General features: G+C 45.1%; 1 protein-coding gene across 7 annotated transcripts in view; it reads left to right on the forward strand.

Moving 5' to 3' along the window:
- The first annotated feature begins 898 nt into the window (after positions 1-898).
- Positions 899-13,977, forward strand: part of LOC114876521 (Down syndrome cell adhesion molecule-like protein Dscam2) — a 66,594-nt gene continuing 53,515 nt past the window's right edge. For all 7 annotated transcript variants that reach the window (XR_003789409.2, XM_029188139.2, XM_029188098.2 and 4 more), the window contains exon 1: positions 899-1,362. Coding sequence is in view for 6 of the 7 variants with exons in the window: in XM_029188139.2 (XP_029043972.2) it covers positions 1,335-1,362 (28 nt within the window). In the remaining variant the exon portion in view is untranslated. The remainder of the gene's footprint in view (positions 1,363-13,977) is intronic.

Below are 13,977 nucleotides of genomic sequence, written 5' to 3' on the forward strand. Positions count from 1 at the left end.
TTAACGAATTAACCGTTCGAGGAGAAATTACTGGAAGCACTCGACCCGAAAACTTGAAACGAATCGAAAATGGTGCGCGTTGGAAACGTTTCCAATGAAAATCCAACGCTTTTAATTACCATTAAATTAACCGAATTTAAATCTAGATAATTTTCAACGGTATATAATTAAGTACGTCTGGCCATTTTACGTTAATAGCGCGTTGTGAAAGGAACGTAACAATTTCCCGGGTAAAAAAGAGAAGCGCGATATACAGGGGCGAGTTGTCGAAAGTTGAACCCGTGCGCAACAATCGTCAAGCATAATACCAGCTTTTCATTCTTCGCTCTGAACAGCTACACCTACACTCTTTCCTGATCGTTCGGGGTTGGTAACAAAGCGAGAGAAAAATCGTGACGCGAAAAGGGAGGGGTGATGCGGGGCGACAACTTTTTCGTTGTAAGGAACGCGCGAAATGTTCGGAAGAACGAAAGCGAGACGGTTGTTTGGTTCCGTCGCTCGATCCTACTCGAGTCGAACGTCTCGAAGGTAGAGACGTAACGTGCCCGGAAGAAGTTGGAAACAATGCCAGCCGACGAGGAAGAGTGCAGGAAGAATAGAAAGAAAACAGAAGGAGGGATGGAAAAAATGGAAAGACAAAAGTGTAACGCGTCGCGTTCGCATCTCCGAATGCTGGATGCGTGCAACGACCGCGCACACCGTACGTCCTCCCTTTCATTCTTCGTCGCACCTGCACCCTTTCCAACCGGTACGAGAGGCGAACGACTCTCGCGTGAGGAAGAGGGTGGATAGGGATGGTTGAACGGAGAAGGATGGCGGAGGGTAGCGAAGAGAGGGTTGGAAGCATGCGCAGCAGTACTCGCGGGGGTAGCCCGGCACGATCAGTCGTGGCCGGCGGTGCCGGAGGCCAAAGACTTTCGCGAGGGTGGACGCGCCGCGTTTTCTGCCGGACCTCTTTTGCTCTATCTACACCTATCTGTCCCCTCCTCTCCTCTCCGTCTGCTGATCGCGATTACGCGACGACTGGTCTGGTGGTCTGGCCGCGCACGTATGACCCTGCATCGCCACCACCGCGTGCACTTTCGCGCTCGGCTACATCAGCATCGACCTCGACACCACCGTGATAGCCAGCTTCCTTACCGCGTACGCCGACGATCTCGATCTCGATCGCGATCGTGATCACGATCACGATCTCGTACGGTGCTCGCCTGTACGTGGCGCGGAAGAGGAACAACGCGAAAACGTGAGCACGACGAGGATCGCGACCGTGTGACGTTCGACCGGCGATTCTACCGGGTGCAAGGTTCACCGTGGTCCAAGGACAAGATCAAAGGATGCTGGCCCGCTGCCTAATCTGTATCGGTAAGTCCGTGTTCCGATTATACTTCCTTCGCGTTTCTTCGACGGGAAAAAAGGCGCGATAGAAGCTGCGTGTGCCGGATGATCGATACACAAGTTTCGAGGAACGTTATCGTTTTTCCCATGATTTTTATTTTCGACCTGGCTCGAACGCTGCGACCGATGAAACAGCGTACAGATATTCTAGCTCGGTCAGAATTCGCTGGCGCGTAAAATTGCTGGGAAAAAAGGGACGAGGACGGAAGTTTCAGCGGCAGTTCCGGCGTCCAAGAGTGCTATTTCGGTAAAACGAACGAGCACCTTTTCCACCGAGAATTCACGTACGTGCATTCGTTCTTCGAAAGTTACTTTCGATCGGTCGGATACCGGAAACGAGATAACACGTGACACACGTGTAAATCTAATTTGTGAAATAGACACGGCGAATTCGCGTTCCTATTGAAAGGGAACTGAAAAGGATCGCTGCAGGCTATCAACTTTTGTGTTAACTGGCCGAATGCTGGTTTCAATACAGTCAGCGAATCATGCCTGAAAACTTGCTTCTTTCGTTCAAACGTAACGCACGGATCTGGTTCGGATGTTTCGGGAAAAAAAAAAAAAAAAGAACAAAAAGGAAAAATGTTTTCTCTTTTTTCAGTATTCAAATAAAGTGAATTGAAATTGAATTGGTTTAACTAAAAAATGAGCTCTCGCTATATCGTTGTGCTAATATTTGTATAAAATTTGCAATATTTTGTTGAAAGTATTACAAAAGCAACAATTTTTGTTTTTCAATCGTTAATATGAAACGCGTCGTGGAAGCCGCCGTTTTTAAACAAAATTCCCTTTGACTTTGCTCCTTAACTTTCCTTTGACCACGAATTTGATTCGTTCAAAAAGGGAACTGATTCGACTGCACAGTATCCGCGTAAAGGAGCCATAATTGCGACAGTCTCGTCGAGTCTCTATTTAAATTCCAATTTGAACTCTGCGTAGAGCAAGACGGTTAACGAAGTACATCTTCCTGTTTCGTTCTGGAGTGTATAAAAATTCTCGATCAACTTTCCGCGCACGCCACACGTTCGTCCAAAGAATATTTCTCGGGAATTTTCTCGTGAAAAAGTCTCGTTAGAGTGGAGCCCTCTCCGTCGTTCCCCGCGCAAAGGGAGATTGTAACTTTATTCCGGAGAGGGTGTATTCAGTCAACGGTGTACGATTTTCATTGGAAAATCTGCCAAAGGATCGGGTTAAAAACGGAGCAGCCTTTCGGTTAGCTTCGAACGTAATTTAAATGATGAACTAGCCGTTGGAAATTGATGAAACGATGAAAGGAAAGGGTTAGCGACTGAAAAGGTTAAACCGTTCTTCTCTAATTTCCACTTAAACGTCGCGTTTGCCAACAATTGTGCATAATTACGCGAAGCGAGATACCTAGAAGGAGGAAATCGCGGCGATATCCACAAAGGAAAACCGTCTTCTTATTTGCGTTTCGAAGAATAATACGTTTGTCTGAGCAAGGATGAGACGACATCGTTCAGACAATGAAGAACGTCGATAATGATCGCGACGCATCTTAAGACCTCTCTCGTTAACGTTCCCCTGGTTCTTTCGCTTCTTCCAGGAAGCTCTCTGTAGTTTCCTGAAGGAGCTCGCCTCCCGTTTCAACCCCACCGTCCTCGGCCCGCCGCGCCTCTGTCCTCTCCTACCGTTTCGCACTAATTGCGGACAATTCCAGACTTTAAATCTCTCGAATCTCGAAAGCCTTTAATCTCGACGGTCGAGCCTTAACGACGTCGCCGTGTTTCGTAGAGCGACAGTTTGAAATTTAAGCGCTCAAGGGGGCGGAACAGACACCCTTAATAAGGTTCCTCCATCGTCTCGTCCTTCCTTCGTCTCTCCCTCGTCGACTCATCTTTCCATCTTTCCTCCTCGTTCAACCTGACCTCACCTACTCTCCTCAGAAGCGACAACGTTAATGGAATATTTTAATGGCTGAGCAAACCTTTAATCAACCTTTGTCCCCGCTAAGAGTGCATTGTGCGAAATTAGGGATAAGTAGATAAGGTGTACTCAGGTGTAAGTTGTCTTACGACAACGCTCTAACGTTAATTCGACCTCGGAATGTCAACAGAATGAATGACGATCTTTATCTTTCCACGTAGAAGAGATTGGATAACGTTCAACAATCACGGATGATTGTAGGAGATCGTGTAAAAATCAGGCTGGATTTGAGGAGAATCAAACCGAAACTCACGGGAAATTTTCCGTGAAAAGTTACTTCGCGAAAGTGCAAAGTTATCCGTTCGAAAGGGAACTCGGGGTAGCTCGATGGAGCGGAGGGAAAGGTTCGAAAAAAAAAAAATCATCCTTTCCAAATATGATATAATTGCAGGGGATTAAAGTTTCCCGATGCTGCTCGATGCGGTTTGTTTTTCCGGGGAACAATTCCGCGTGAAAAAAGAACGAACGAACCGGGGGGTATCGATCGAGTTTTATCGCGAAACGTCAAGCAGGAAAAGTCGTCGAAACACAAAGCGAACGGATCCAGCGAACGCAAATAGCTTAATACTCTGTCTGGAAAATAAAAAAAGGATGAAATATCGCGGCACCGCGCCCCGAACGATACCGAGGGAGGAGGTTTCCGAGAGAAAGCTGTCAGTCACTGTGAAAATTATCGCTCAAGTATCCCGAGGTTTGTACACGGATCCCTAGACAATCTGAAGGGTTGCTCGTAGTAGATTGGAGAGACTACTGTTGGGAAAGGCGAGACGGGTAGAAGCACGCCTCTCTCGTTGGCACGTTCTCCGATTATGTGGATAATGCGAGACAACGTGACGGGCCTACGTATACACACCCAATGGGCACACCTCAGCCACCTGAATAACTTATTCATTACGAATGCAAACTCCGCCAAACTGATTTCTACCGCGGCTATTTAATCGTAAGTATACTTCAAACTATCGCTCTTATTATTATTATCTCCTTTTGAACATTTATCATCGGCCCATCTGTTTCGTTGAATGATATTAATAATATTGTCCGAGAAAAAGTCGAGTGAATTAATGAAAAGCGCTTCTACAATAAAGTCGTCGATCGTTAATCATTATCGCGTGTGAGATAAGACGACGTCACGGCTAATAGTGAAGGAAAGTTTGAAACTTAGCTCATTAAACCGCGGGCAAAGTAAAAGACAAAATGGTAGGAAAATATTCTTTGCGAGCCACGACAAAACTTGCTACCATTGTCGCTCGACAGACTCGCTTCCTCCGCTTCTATTCATATCTTTTTCCTCTAAAACTTTCTTTGTTTCCTTCGGTTCAACTTTATCCCCACTGCCGTTTTCTTCTATCATTCTATGAAAAAGAAACATTTTTATGTTTTTAGAAAATATCAAACGATAACCAGGTAGCGTTTAATTTTGCCTATCTAACCAGCTCGAATATCTTTTACTTTTTTTATCCTTTCCGGTTTATTTAAATAGTTACTTCTTGAATTTTCTTCTTCCACCCCCGACGCTGTTCCACAGCGTGAAACTTTCACGTTCTCAATTGTCAGTCATCTTCTTCTGTATTTCTTTACTTTTAATTTGATCGCCTCCAGTCGGCTAGCTTTCTCTTCGATCCGAAAGCTCGTTTCAATTTTCCTCAAAAGCATTGAAAGCGAACGGCAGAAATAAAGGATCAGATGGAAAACTGGATGCGCGCAACTGTTTGTTCATCAACCGTGACAAAATAGAAGGAAAACAGGAGTGCGAGTTGAATGAAATTTTTAAACGTTTCTCGTTTCTCTCGCGACGAATGAAACTAAACCGCGACAGATGTTTCTCTCTTTCTCCCTTGCTCACGCCATATCCGCGCTCTTCTTCCTCTTGTTATTTCCGCCAAGAGAGCAACTGAAAAATGTTCAGTCTCTTTGGCGTTCCTTCTATTTTTCCAGAAATCCATCTCGACCGTCTGGCAAATCCCTTCCTGCTCTCGTTTGTTTCTCGTTTGCCTCGCTTTCTGTATCTTTTATTCGCTTTCCATCATCAATCTACTGTTTGTTTTTTTGCTTTTTTTTTCTTCACCGTGAAAATTATATTCCTACGCGTTAAACTTCACCGGCTTATCATCGATCATCGCCGGTCGCATGCGAATCCTTCGCAACGACACGTTTTCTTGACAAATATTTTCCAGTTCCGAACGATTTATCACAGACCCATGAATAATAAAGTACACTCGTCTCGTACGTTAATGAAGAATTGTGGTCGAGTTTCGCTGCGAGTGTCAGCGATGATCATTATTTATTCGACTCTGCGTTTGCTACCACCGACGTTCATACGAATATAATTAAATTATACGAATTATTTATAATTTGAAAAAAAGGAATCCAATCCTGGCTCGAAGGCTGTTTTTAAAATGATCATTATGATCTTTTTGATTGTAAGTTTATACAAAATTTCGATCGAAAATGTGCACACATTTAAACAAGCTAAGACCATTATTCGTGAAACCACAATAGCAGCCTTTAACCCGTCGAACATCGAGCCAGGATGGCAGGTATTGCAGGGTGAAATCGAGGGTTGGAAAGAAGCGAGGATCGCGGCGGAAAGTCGACGGGAAAGCGATTTAGATACATCAGGATTGAAACTAAGGCTGTCGTCCCTTGGAGGAAGAAAATTTACTTCCCGTCCCGGCTATTTTCCTTGCCGAACAAAGTTACGTGGCTAGGCATTTACAATTGAAATTACTTTGCTCCTCCCCCCCTCTGGATTATTACTTTAAAGTCTGCTCACGAATATCGCGAAACTTCTTTCTTTTTTTATGTCCTTTATTTTGCGTCGTCGATGCTTTCAGGTGGAAAAGAATTTGCCTGGAGGTCGCGTCGCGTCGTATCACGTCATTATGAAATCCTCTTCTTGTCCCTCGAGGACAGGGCGAATTTCATCGCCCTATTCTTCCTTTCCAGCTTGTTTTCTTCTCTTAAGAATTATCGTTGGATATAGAGAAAAAATAACTTCAATTTTCATTAATAAAGGACTGTGATTTAAAACGACGCGGGTTGACAAAGATAAAAGGTAAAATATGATTTCAAGTGGTAGGATTGAACTGTTGCAACTCGTCGAAGTATACCTTCTTTTCGATCAAACTTTCGGCGTTATGCTTCGATTTCTTTCACGGAGTAGTTACAACGAGATTCCATACGAGAATCACTCGGGAAATTTTGAAGGGAACAGATCGCGAGGATATTGGAACCAATTTTCAAACGGGGAAAGTTCGATAACGGTTTACGAGAGGAATCGACGTGACCAAGTTTAGACTATTCTACTTCTTTTTTATTTAAAGTGTAAAATTCTAATCGTAAGGATTTTAGTTTGCGCCGATTCTTACCTTAGCAGGTGTAGGCTCCTGTGTCTACGAAGGCCAGCGCGTAAATACGAAAGACGATGTTTATGTATCGGCACCGCGCTCCGAGAAGGGATAATCCTTTTGCCTAAACACTCGAATTATCGCGCGACCGTTCATTCAGTCGTTCTTAAGCCTCCTCGGGTGAATACACGATCGGAAAGCCGAATAAACCGAATATATTTTCACATTCCGCCAATTCATGGGACAGAAAGTGAGAATGTATAAAATATATTTTATTTCAATCGATGGAGAGTCGTTACCCGATGTCGCGGAAATACGAGAAACGTTGAGAGGAAAATTGGAGTTCTCCGAGCTCGAAACGGGGCAGGATTGTGCCGGTAAATTAAGTCTTCGTCGAGTTAAAGGCGTCACAGTTTTACGCGCGGTAAAACGACGAAAGGAGGGCCAATTTGCTGATCGACCATGGGTGAAACGTCGAACCTTAACTTCCGCCCTCGCTACACCACGGTGCACCGTCTTGGAACGTGCTCTTTCAGCCCCTTTGCCTCCACGCCCTGATCGACCCTCTTTAAACTCTCAACCGTAACACGCACGCCAGTTGCTTCGTCGAGTGGTCCGTCGAACCGTTTATTTTCATTCGTCGGCATTGCTTTTCATTGACGCTCCGTTGCACGCTCCTACGACAAAAGCTGTACGCGTGTCTATTTTTCATTTTTCGCCTACTTTTCCAATGAAACCCATTCGCAACATCCTCGAACGTGTAATATCTTCTTATGCTATTCGATTCGTTCGCGCAGCTAATTTACGAAAAAAGGAGATTATTATCTTCGACCAATTCTCTAGAACGAAGATGTTAAGAGAAAAATTGCTCGATCATTTGTTAACCCTTCCATTCCTTGCTTCAACGTCCTCCGCGTTATTTAAAGCGAAAAAGGAGCAAGACAGTTGCAATCGAGAATTCCCTTTCATAGGCTGACAAAGCGGATACAACGAGCGCGAAACGGATCAATTCTCCGCGGACGAATCGTTTCCTCCGTTCGGAAATCGACTGGATTGAAATCGGTGTCCAGCGAGCGACTTCGAGCCGTGTAAATCGTTTCGCACCTTTGGGCGTTGCGAGACGTGTCGCGGGAAACGCGAAAGCGGGGGCGTCGATTAAATTTTCAAGAAATCCGCTTAAAGTTTCGTGTGGGATAATTAAAGCGTCATCAACGACGTGTGCGCGTGATATTCGACTAGATCCCGGTAGAGCGGAACTCGGAACGCGTCACGTGTGTACACGCTTTCAGCTACTAAATTATTCCAGGATAAACGTGTTTACCTACGTTCAGACTCGCCTGGGCTACTTTAATTCGATCGAATTCGTAACGAGGCTGATAAATGATAAGTTAAACAGCTTGAACTCGCTCGTTTTTTCGATAAAACGATGTAACATCGATGAAATTTTTAAACGAGACAAACAACACCTGCTCGGCTGTCTACCCTCTAAACGAGGTTTGTCCACGTTGAAAAATTCAAGCGAAAACTGCTCGCATTCTTTCCCTCTATATGTATACTTTCGTCATTAGCGTACAATTAATGGAAAAGCACAAATTCTACGCGGGATAAATTATGATCTGGAAATACTATAATCGTTTTACACGCTATTGTAAGAAATATTCGACTCTGACAAGCTGAGGCGCATCCGGTACCCTGAGAATTTAATAAACACCAGGAATGCAAACTAGACGAGCTTTCACTCGCAGCTAATACGAACTTCTAACAAGTAAGAGGCGTGCTCGTTTGCAAAGTGAAACACTTAGCGAGAAACAAGGAGACGCTCGCATATTCATCGTTGGTTGACCGGTAACACGACAAAGGCGGGATTTTCGTTGTAAGTAGAAAGGGTTGGCCGGGAAAAACGAAAGGTGGCGAACGATGATACAAGGTTAGCGTGGAACGGAAATCGACGTTAAAACTGATCGATTCCCGTTTATAGAGAATTGATTAGTTCGATTTTCCGTCGAGGAAATTGAAGTTCGCGGCGCGTCTTAATGCAGTTTAGAGAAACGCGAGGATATCGAGGAGAAGTAACGGACGGGAGGGAATAAAGACGTCCGTCGATTCTGGAAATTATATCGCGCGATTGCAAACTTGCCACAAGCTCGTCTATCGTTATCTTCCTTCGAGAGAAAAATTGTCGGTACCGAATTGATCGCGAAGGAAGAATACTGGGAAGCGGGGAAAAATTTACCTTGCATTAGCTCGAGCTAACGTAATTACCTTAGAGTTAATGGATTCGCGGAAAAATGCGGCACGCGAAGAGTCTCTCCGTTTCTCGTGTCATTTCGCGGGACATTTTCAGGAAGCAGGAGGAAAAAAGAAGAAATATCGCCGGTAAACGCGGTTACGTTCGAACAAATAATTTCGTCGCGCACGTCCAGTAGTAAAACAAACGACCTCTCGGCCATTCTCTTGTCAGTGATAACTCATTAGAGACTACTGTCGTTCTCTTCGCGAATTATTTCAGAATTTTTTGCAATTTAAAACCAACCTTTCTACGATTAGCGCGTGCTAGATTCTTTATAGTCTTATCTCTCAAGAAATCGCAAGTGCTGACCATTGCTCTCGATAAGCATTATCCGTCAACAGAATTTTCTTATCGGCTACGTGACGTTCTAGAAATTCCTCGCGCATCAGAGATTACGGGATGGATCAAAGGGCAGAGAACGAAGGAAGGAATTCTCGAGCGTTGTGCACGTACTTGGAAGGCGTGTACACACGACCGCATCTCGTACACCTACTTTTCCAAGGCTCCCTCCCTTTTTATCATGCCCGACCGATGACCGAACAACGTTACGTACCCGTTGTGCCACGATCTCTATAAAGCAACTACTAACTCGCCCAGCAACTCGTCCTCCTCTCACGGTCTTCAAGAAGCTTCTGAACGAGCGTAGAGAGAGATACAGAGCGGAGCAGGCTGGCACGACTCGCTCGATATCCATTAACCCCCTCCTGCCAGCCTATCCCGAGTTTCTGTAGGGTTTAGGGGAGGCTATTCCCTCCTCGTTCATCGAAAAGACACGAGTTTATGCCCCGGTGAGAGGACGAAGCCTCCTCCCGTTCGTTAACCTGCTGAAAACTGGAACTTTGGAAACGAGCCCGGCTAAGCAATTTTTTTTTTTTTTTTCTTTTTTACGAGCCTCCTTTCGGGGTTCGAAGATGCATTTTCACGTAACAATAAATCACGACGTTTTATGTCACGAGAAATGTCACGGCAGTAAATTGAGAGGCTCGTTAAGAAGGAAAATTCATGAAACCATGATTTCAAGTCACATGTGAAAACGTAGCCAAACCGACAGTACATAAAATTTTCCTCTTTCTCCCTGTCCTCTCGTACGGCTTCTTTAGCTCGCGACTTTTTTACGCGTCTTGCTTTGCTTCTTACACGACCGCGCTCTCGTACGCGTCAGTTATTTAATATTCATACGATGGCAGGCTGGCGAACACTCTTGGCTACTTTGAAAATATGAACGACACCGCTCGTACATCCTCCTTCCTCGAGGAAATAAGAAAATGCATTTCAGACTCCTTGCCACTCGACTCGAAAGCTTGATGGCTACTCCCGACGGCTAATTACGCGCATTTACCGCGGCCCACGCTTAATGTAATTTCCGCGATAAAGCGGCGAGTACCGCGGGGACTCGTTTACAACCGTGGCGAACCTTTGACGAGCGCGAATTATCACGGGAAAACAAAGAGAGAGGATGGACGATCGATATCTTAAGGGAGGAAAGTCCGAGCGACGGATAATTGCAATTCGTTGCTTTGTTGCCGCGTTAAATTCCTATTTTTATTTACATTTTTCTAAGTTTATTAGGATTTCTCGAATATTTTTGCGACCGATTCTATGATACGTAGGTGTTTCACGCGTTTTTCGATATTTTCCCACCGCATTCGAGAAAATTTGGATCAGAATCGAAATTTACTAGACGGAAAGGAACGGGTCACCATCGAACGAAACGAAAGTTATCCAAAAATGTAGCTGCAATTTCACGGCTTGTCCAACGGCTCGAGCGTATCGATTATTCCCGCGGCATTTTAAAACTTCCACTTCTCATATAGACATAAATGTCATTTAAAAGCATCGATTCGAACGCTAAATCTCCACTTCCCTAGTCTCTGTCGTAGAAAATGGAAAAGTCGATAAAAAGAAAAAAAGAGAAGGTGTACACGCTTTTTCCACAACTCTAGCTCCCACTTTTTCCTCTCGCGTTTCCCCTCTTGGCATATACAGGGTGCGATGGAAATCGTGACATCGTCGAGATAAAAAGAGGTAAACCTGAATCTTGTATTTTTATTATCATAATCATACTCGTAATCCAATATTTTATTAATTTCGAAACGATTCCCAGCCCTCGTTCAACGGCCGACCGCGGATTTAATTAACCTACTCAATTTTCGAAGCACACTTTCAATTAACGAGAGAATATCGCTTTTCCGAATTCTGAAGTCGGTGCGAGTGAAACGGTTATACCGGAAGCTATTAAAATCGAGTCGGTAACGAGTACGCGCGCGCACCCCTGTCCAATTTCAAAATTGCTCTCTCTTTTTCCAAACAGGAGCTGCGAAATGGCGGCGGACAGTTTATTCCACGAGTTGGATTTACTTTTCGGAAATGTAGCAGCGAGGTGAGGCGAGGTGAGGCGAGGCGACGCGTACAGTCGATCGCAACACGATTTTCATCGCAGCCGGTGTATGCACAGTTTTCGTATCAAGCGCGCGATACGACGATAGCCGTGACCGAGGGGGGTGGTAGCAGTGTGGCACATTGAATGGCACGGCACGAGGAGCGTGGAGCGGAGAGGGCGGGGGTGGTGGTAGTACACGATGCGCTGCGGTGAATGTGCCCTAACCCCTCCCCGCTTTTCGTACAACTGCATGGAGATGCAGAGACGTGGATGCATCCTGTAGGAGAGTATAACGAGCTCGAAGCCGACTCTCGGGTCGATGGCTCATGGTTTCGCCTTGCCCTCTCGAACCACCCTATTCGCTCTTTCTCATTCTCCTTCTCTCTTCCTCTCTCATTACCTCTCATTCCATCTCACCCACTCTGGCCAACCCTTGTCCCCGTCTATTCGCTGCCAGTGGCGTAACTTTAAATTCAGGACCGACCAGCCAGCCAGCAGGCTGACACGAGGGTGCCCTTCACCTGTCGTGCGTCGAGTGGGACAGCGCTGGTTACCGCCAGAGAAAACGTTTTGACGGCTCTTCTTGAGAGACGGCGACCTTTGTATGCTAGCTACGCGACTCTCTGCTCGCTTCGTGTAAACGCGTTTCCACCCACGATTTTTCTCGCGTACGCTGGGAAAAAAGCACCGTAAGCCATGCTATCTTGGACGTTCGCGCTTTAACGATACCGAGAAAGGGAAAAGAGAACTGCCGTCGATACGAAATTCGAATATTATATATGCACAGAGTTATTTTCATGTAAATTGTAAACTAAAACGAGTAGAAGATTCCATACTAAATTTATCTATTGCTCCTCGATCGAGACTCGAGTGGAGTGCTTATCGAGAAAAAAGAGAAAAGGGTGCACAGTGTTTTCTAGACGTTTAAAACGTTCGCGTGGTAACAGGAATCGCGTAGCTCGAACAGCGTACACAGAAAGGATGCCGAAGGAAGCGGAAGGAAGGTGTCGTCTCGTCACCTTCCCCGAGCAAATACGACGCAAATTCGATACGAGGCATCTCGTCTCAGCCAACCTGACGCCTCACGTCGAGAATGAGATACGGCACGACTACACCTGGGAATAGTCGAGCTTTCTCCTTCCCGAACCCTCCTTTCACCCACTCGACTAGCACCACCCTCTGGGTGCTCTCTCTGCTGTCTCCTCTTTCACCTTCCATCTTTTCCCTATCCCATCCACCTCTGCTTTTCACGATAACGCGCGTCGACCAAAGTAACAGTCGGTTTGACTGATGTCGCCTGGCGACGTAAACGCCCTCGGGGAGATGCCTTCCGGTTTGATGCCGCAACCGTTCTCCAGCCTGTCTGTTGCCCTAGAAAGGCACGCGCGAACTACGCTGCCGGCTAGGGAATCGGCCAACGTCTTTGCTTACAAGTTTACTCGTGAGAACACGTTTCGGGATATAAAATAGATCGCGGGTGTTTGTAAAATTGAAATGAACCAAGAAAATGAGAAATGTAGGTCGGCGATCTAGAAAGAAGTTGTACTACGCCGTGGAGCGGGACCAAAACTAGTCCGAAGTGGAAATTTAATTCGTTGAATTCAATTAATTCCTCCACCCTTCCCTTCGGCGATTTTCATTTCTGAGAATATCTAACGAATAGAATTTCTCATTCTTTCAGAAAAAAGAAGAAACGATCTATATTTATGCCCAACTTTTGAGGGCACAGTTCAACGTTAACCAGTCACGGGAATATCAGTGGAACTTCTCAATTTTCGTTCGAGCGAACTTTAACTTTCCGACTGAGATCAAATAAAATTCTCTTCCAAAGCAAACTCACTTCACGAAGTAAAGCGAGAGGGTTTCGCGTCGCGTTTTACATTCACGCATCGATGCTGTTTCCTCGAACGTTCCGTGCAAAAAGCGCGGAACATCTTTTTCCCCATTTTTTTTTTTTTTTTTTTTTTTTTTAATCGAAATCTCCCCCGCTTCCGATTTTAAAGATATTCCTTCTAGAGATAAGAGCGTACTTCTTCGGTCGTTGACTCGTCGGTAAAATATTATTTCCGCCTATGCTTGCTCTCGTCCTTCCTAAAGGACTTCGTGTCTCGCACGCCTGGTAGGCGATACGCAAAGGACGTCGTTCCTCCTCCTACTACGATCCGCTTTTTTTTCGAGGGCTGAAGAGCTAGGGTGGATCAAAAGAACGCACCTTCTCGACGGGACGTTCATATGGAGAATACACAATGGGAAAGCGTTATGGTAAACGCGCTGTCTAAACCGTAGCCAGATCTACGTACTTTGCGCGCAATTCCCATAAAAAAAAGTCTTTGAAAATTATTTGGATTAACTTTGATAAATAAATATTTAAAGTGGAAAAGTCTGATAAATTTTTAAAATATCTCGACGTTTCTGAATCTTTGATAAGATGCAGCATTGAATGTAGCTAAAATTATTTCGTAACTATTCCTCGCTCCAAATGGAAGGCAACAAAATGAACGGGACTAAATAATTCACAGAAGGGGTGTATTTTTAACGAGGGTTTCCAGCTGCCAGGTGTTCTTAACTTTGAGATTCTCGAAAGCTGAAAAAATGTCAGCAGGATGCTTCATAAATTCCAT

The sequence above is a fragment of the Osmia bicornis genome, chromosome 4 (assembly GCF_907164935.1).
Source record: "Osmia bicornis bicornis chromosome 4, iOsmBic2.1, whole genome shotgun sequence".
NCBI classification, from domain to species: Eukaryota; Metazoa; Arthropoda; class Insecta; order Hymenoptera; family Megachilidae; genus Osmia; species Osmia bicornis.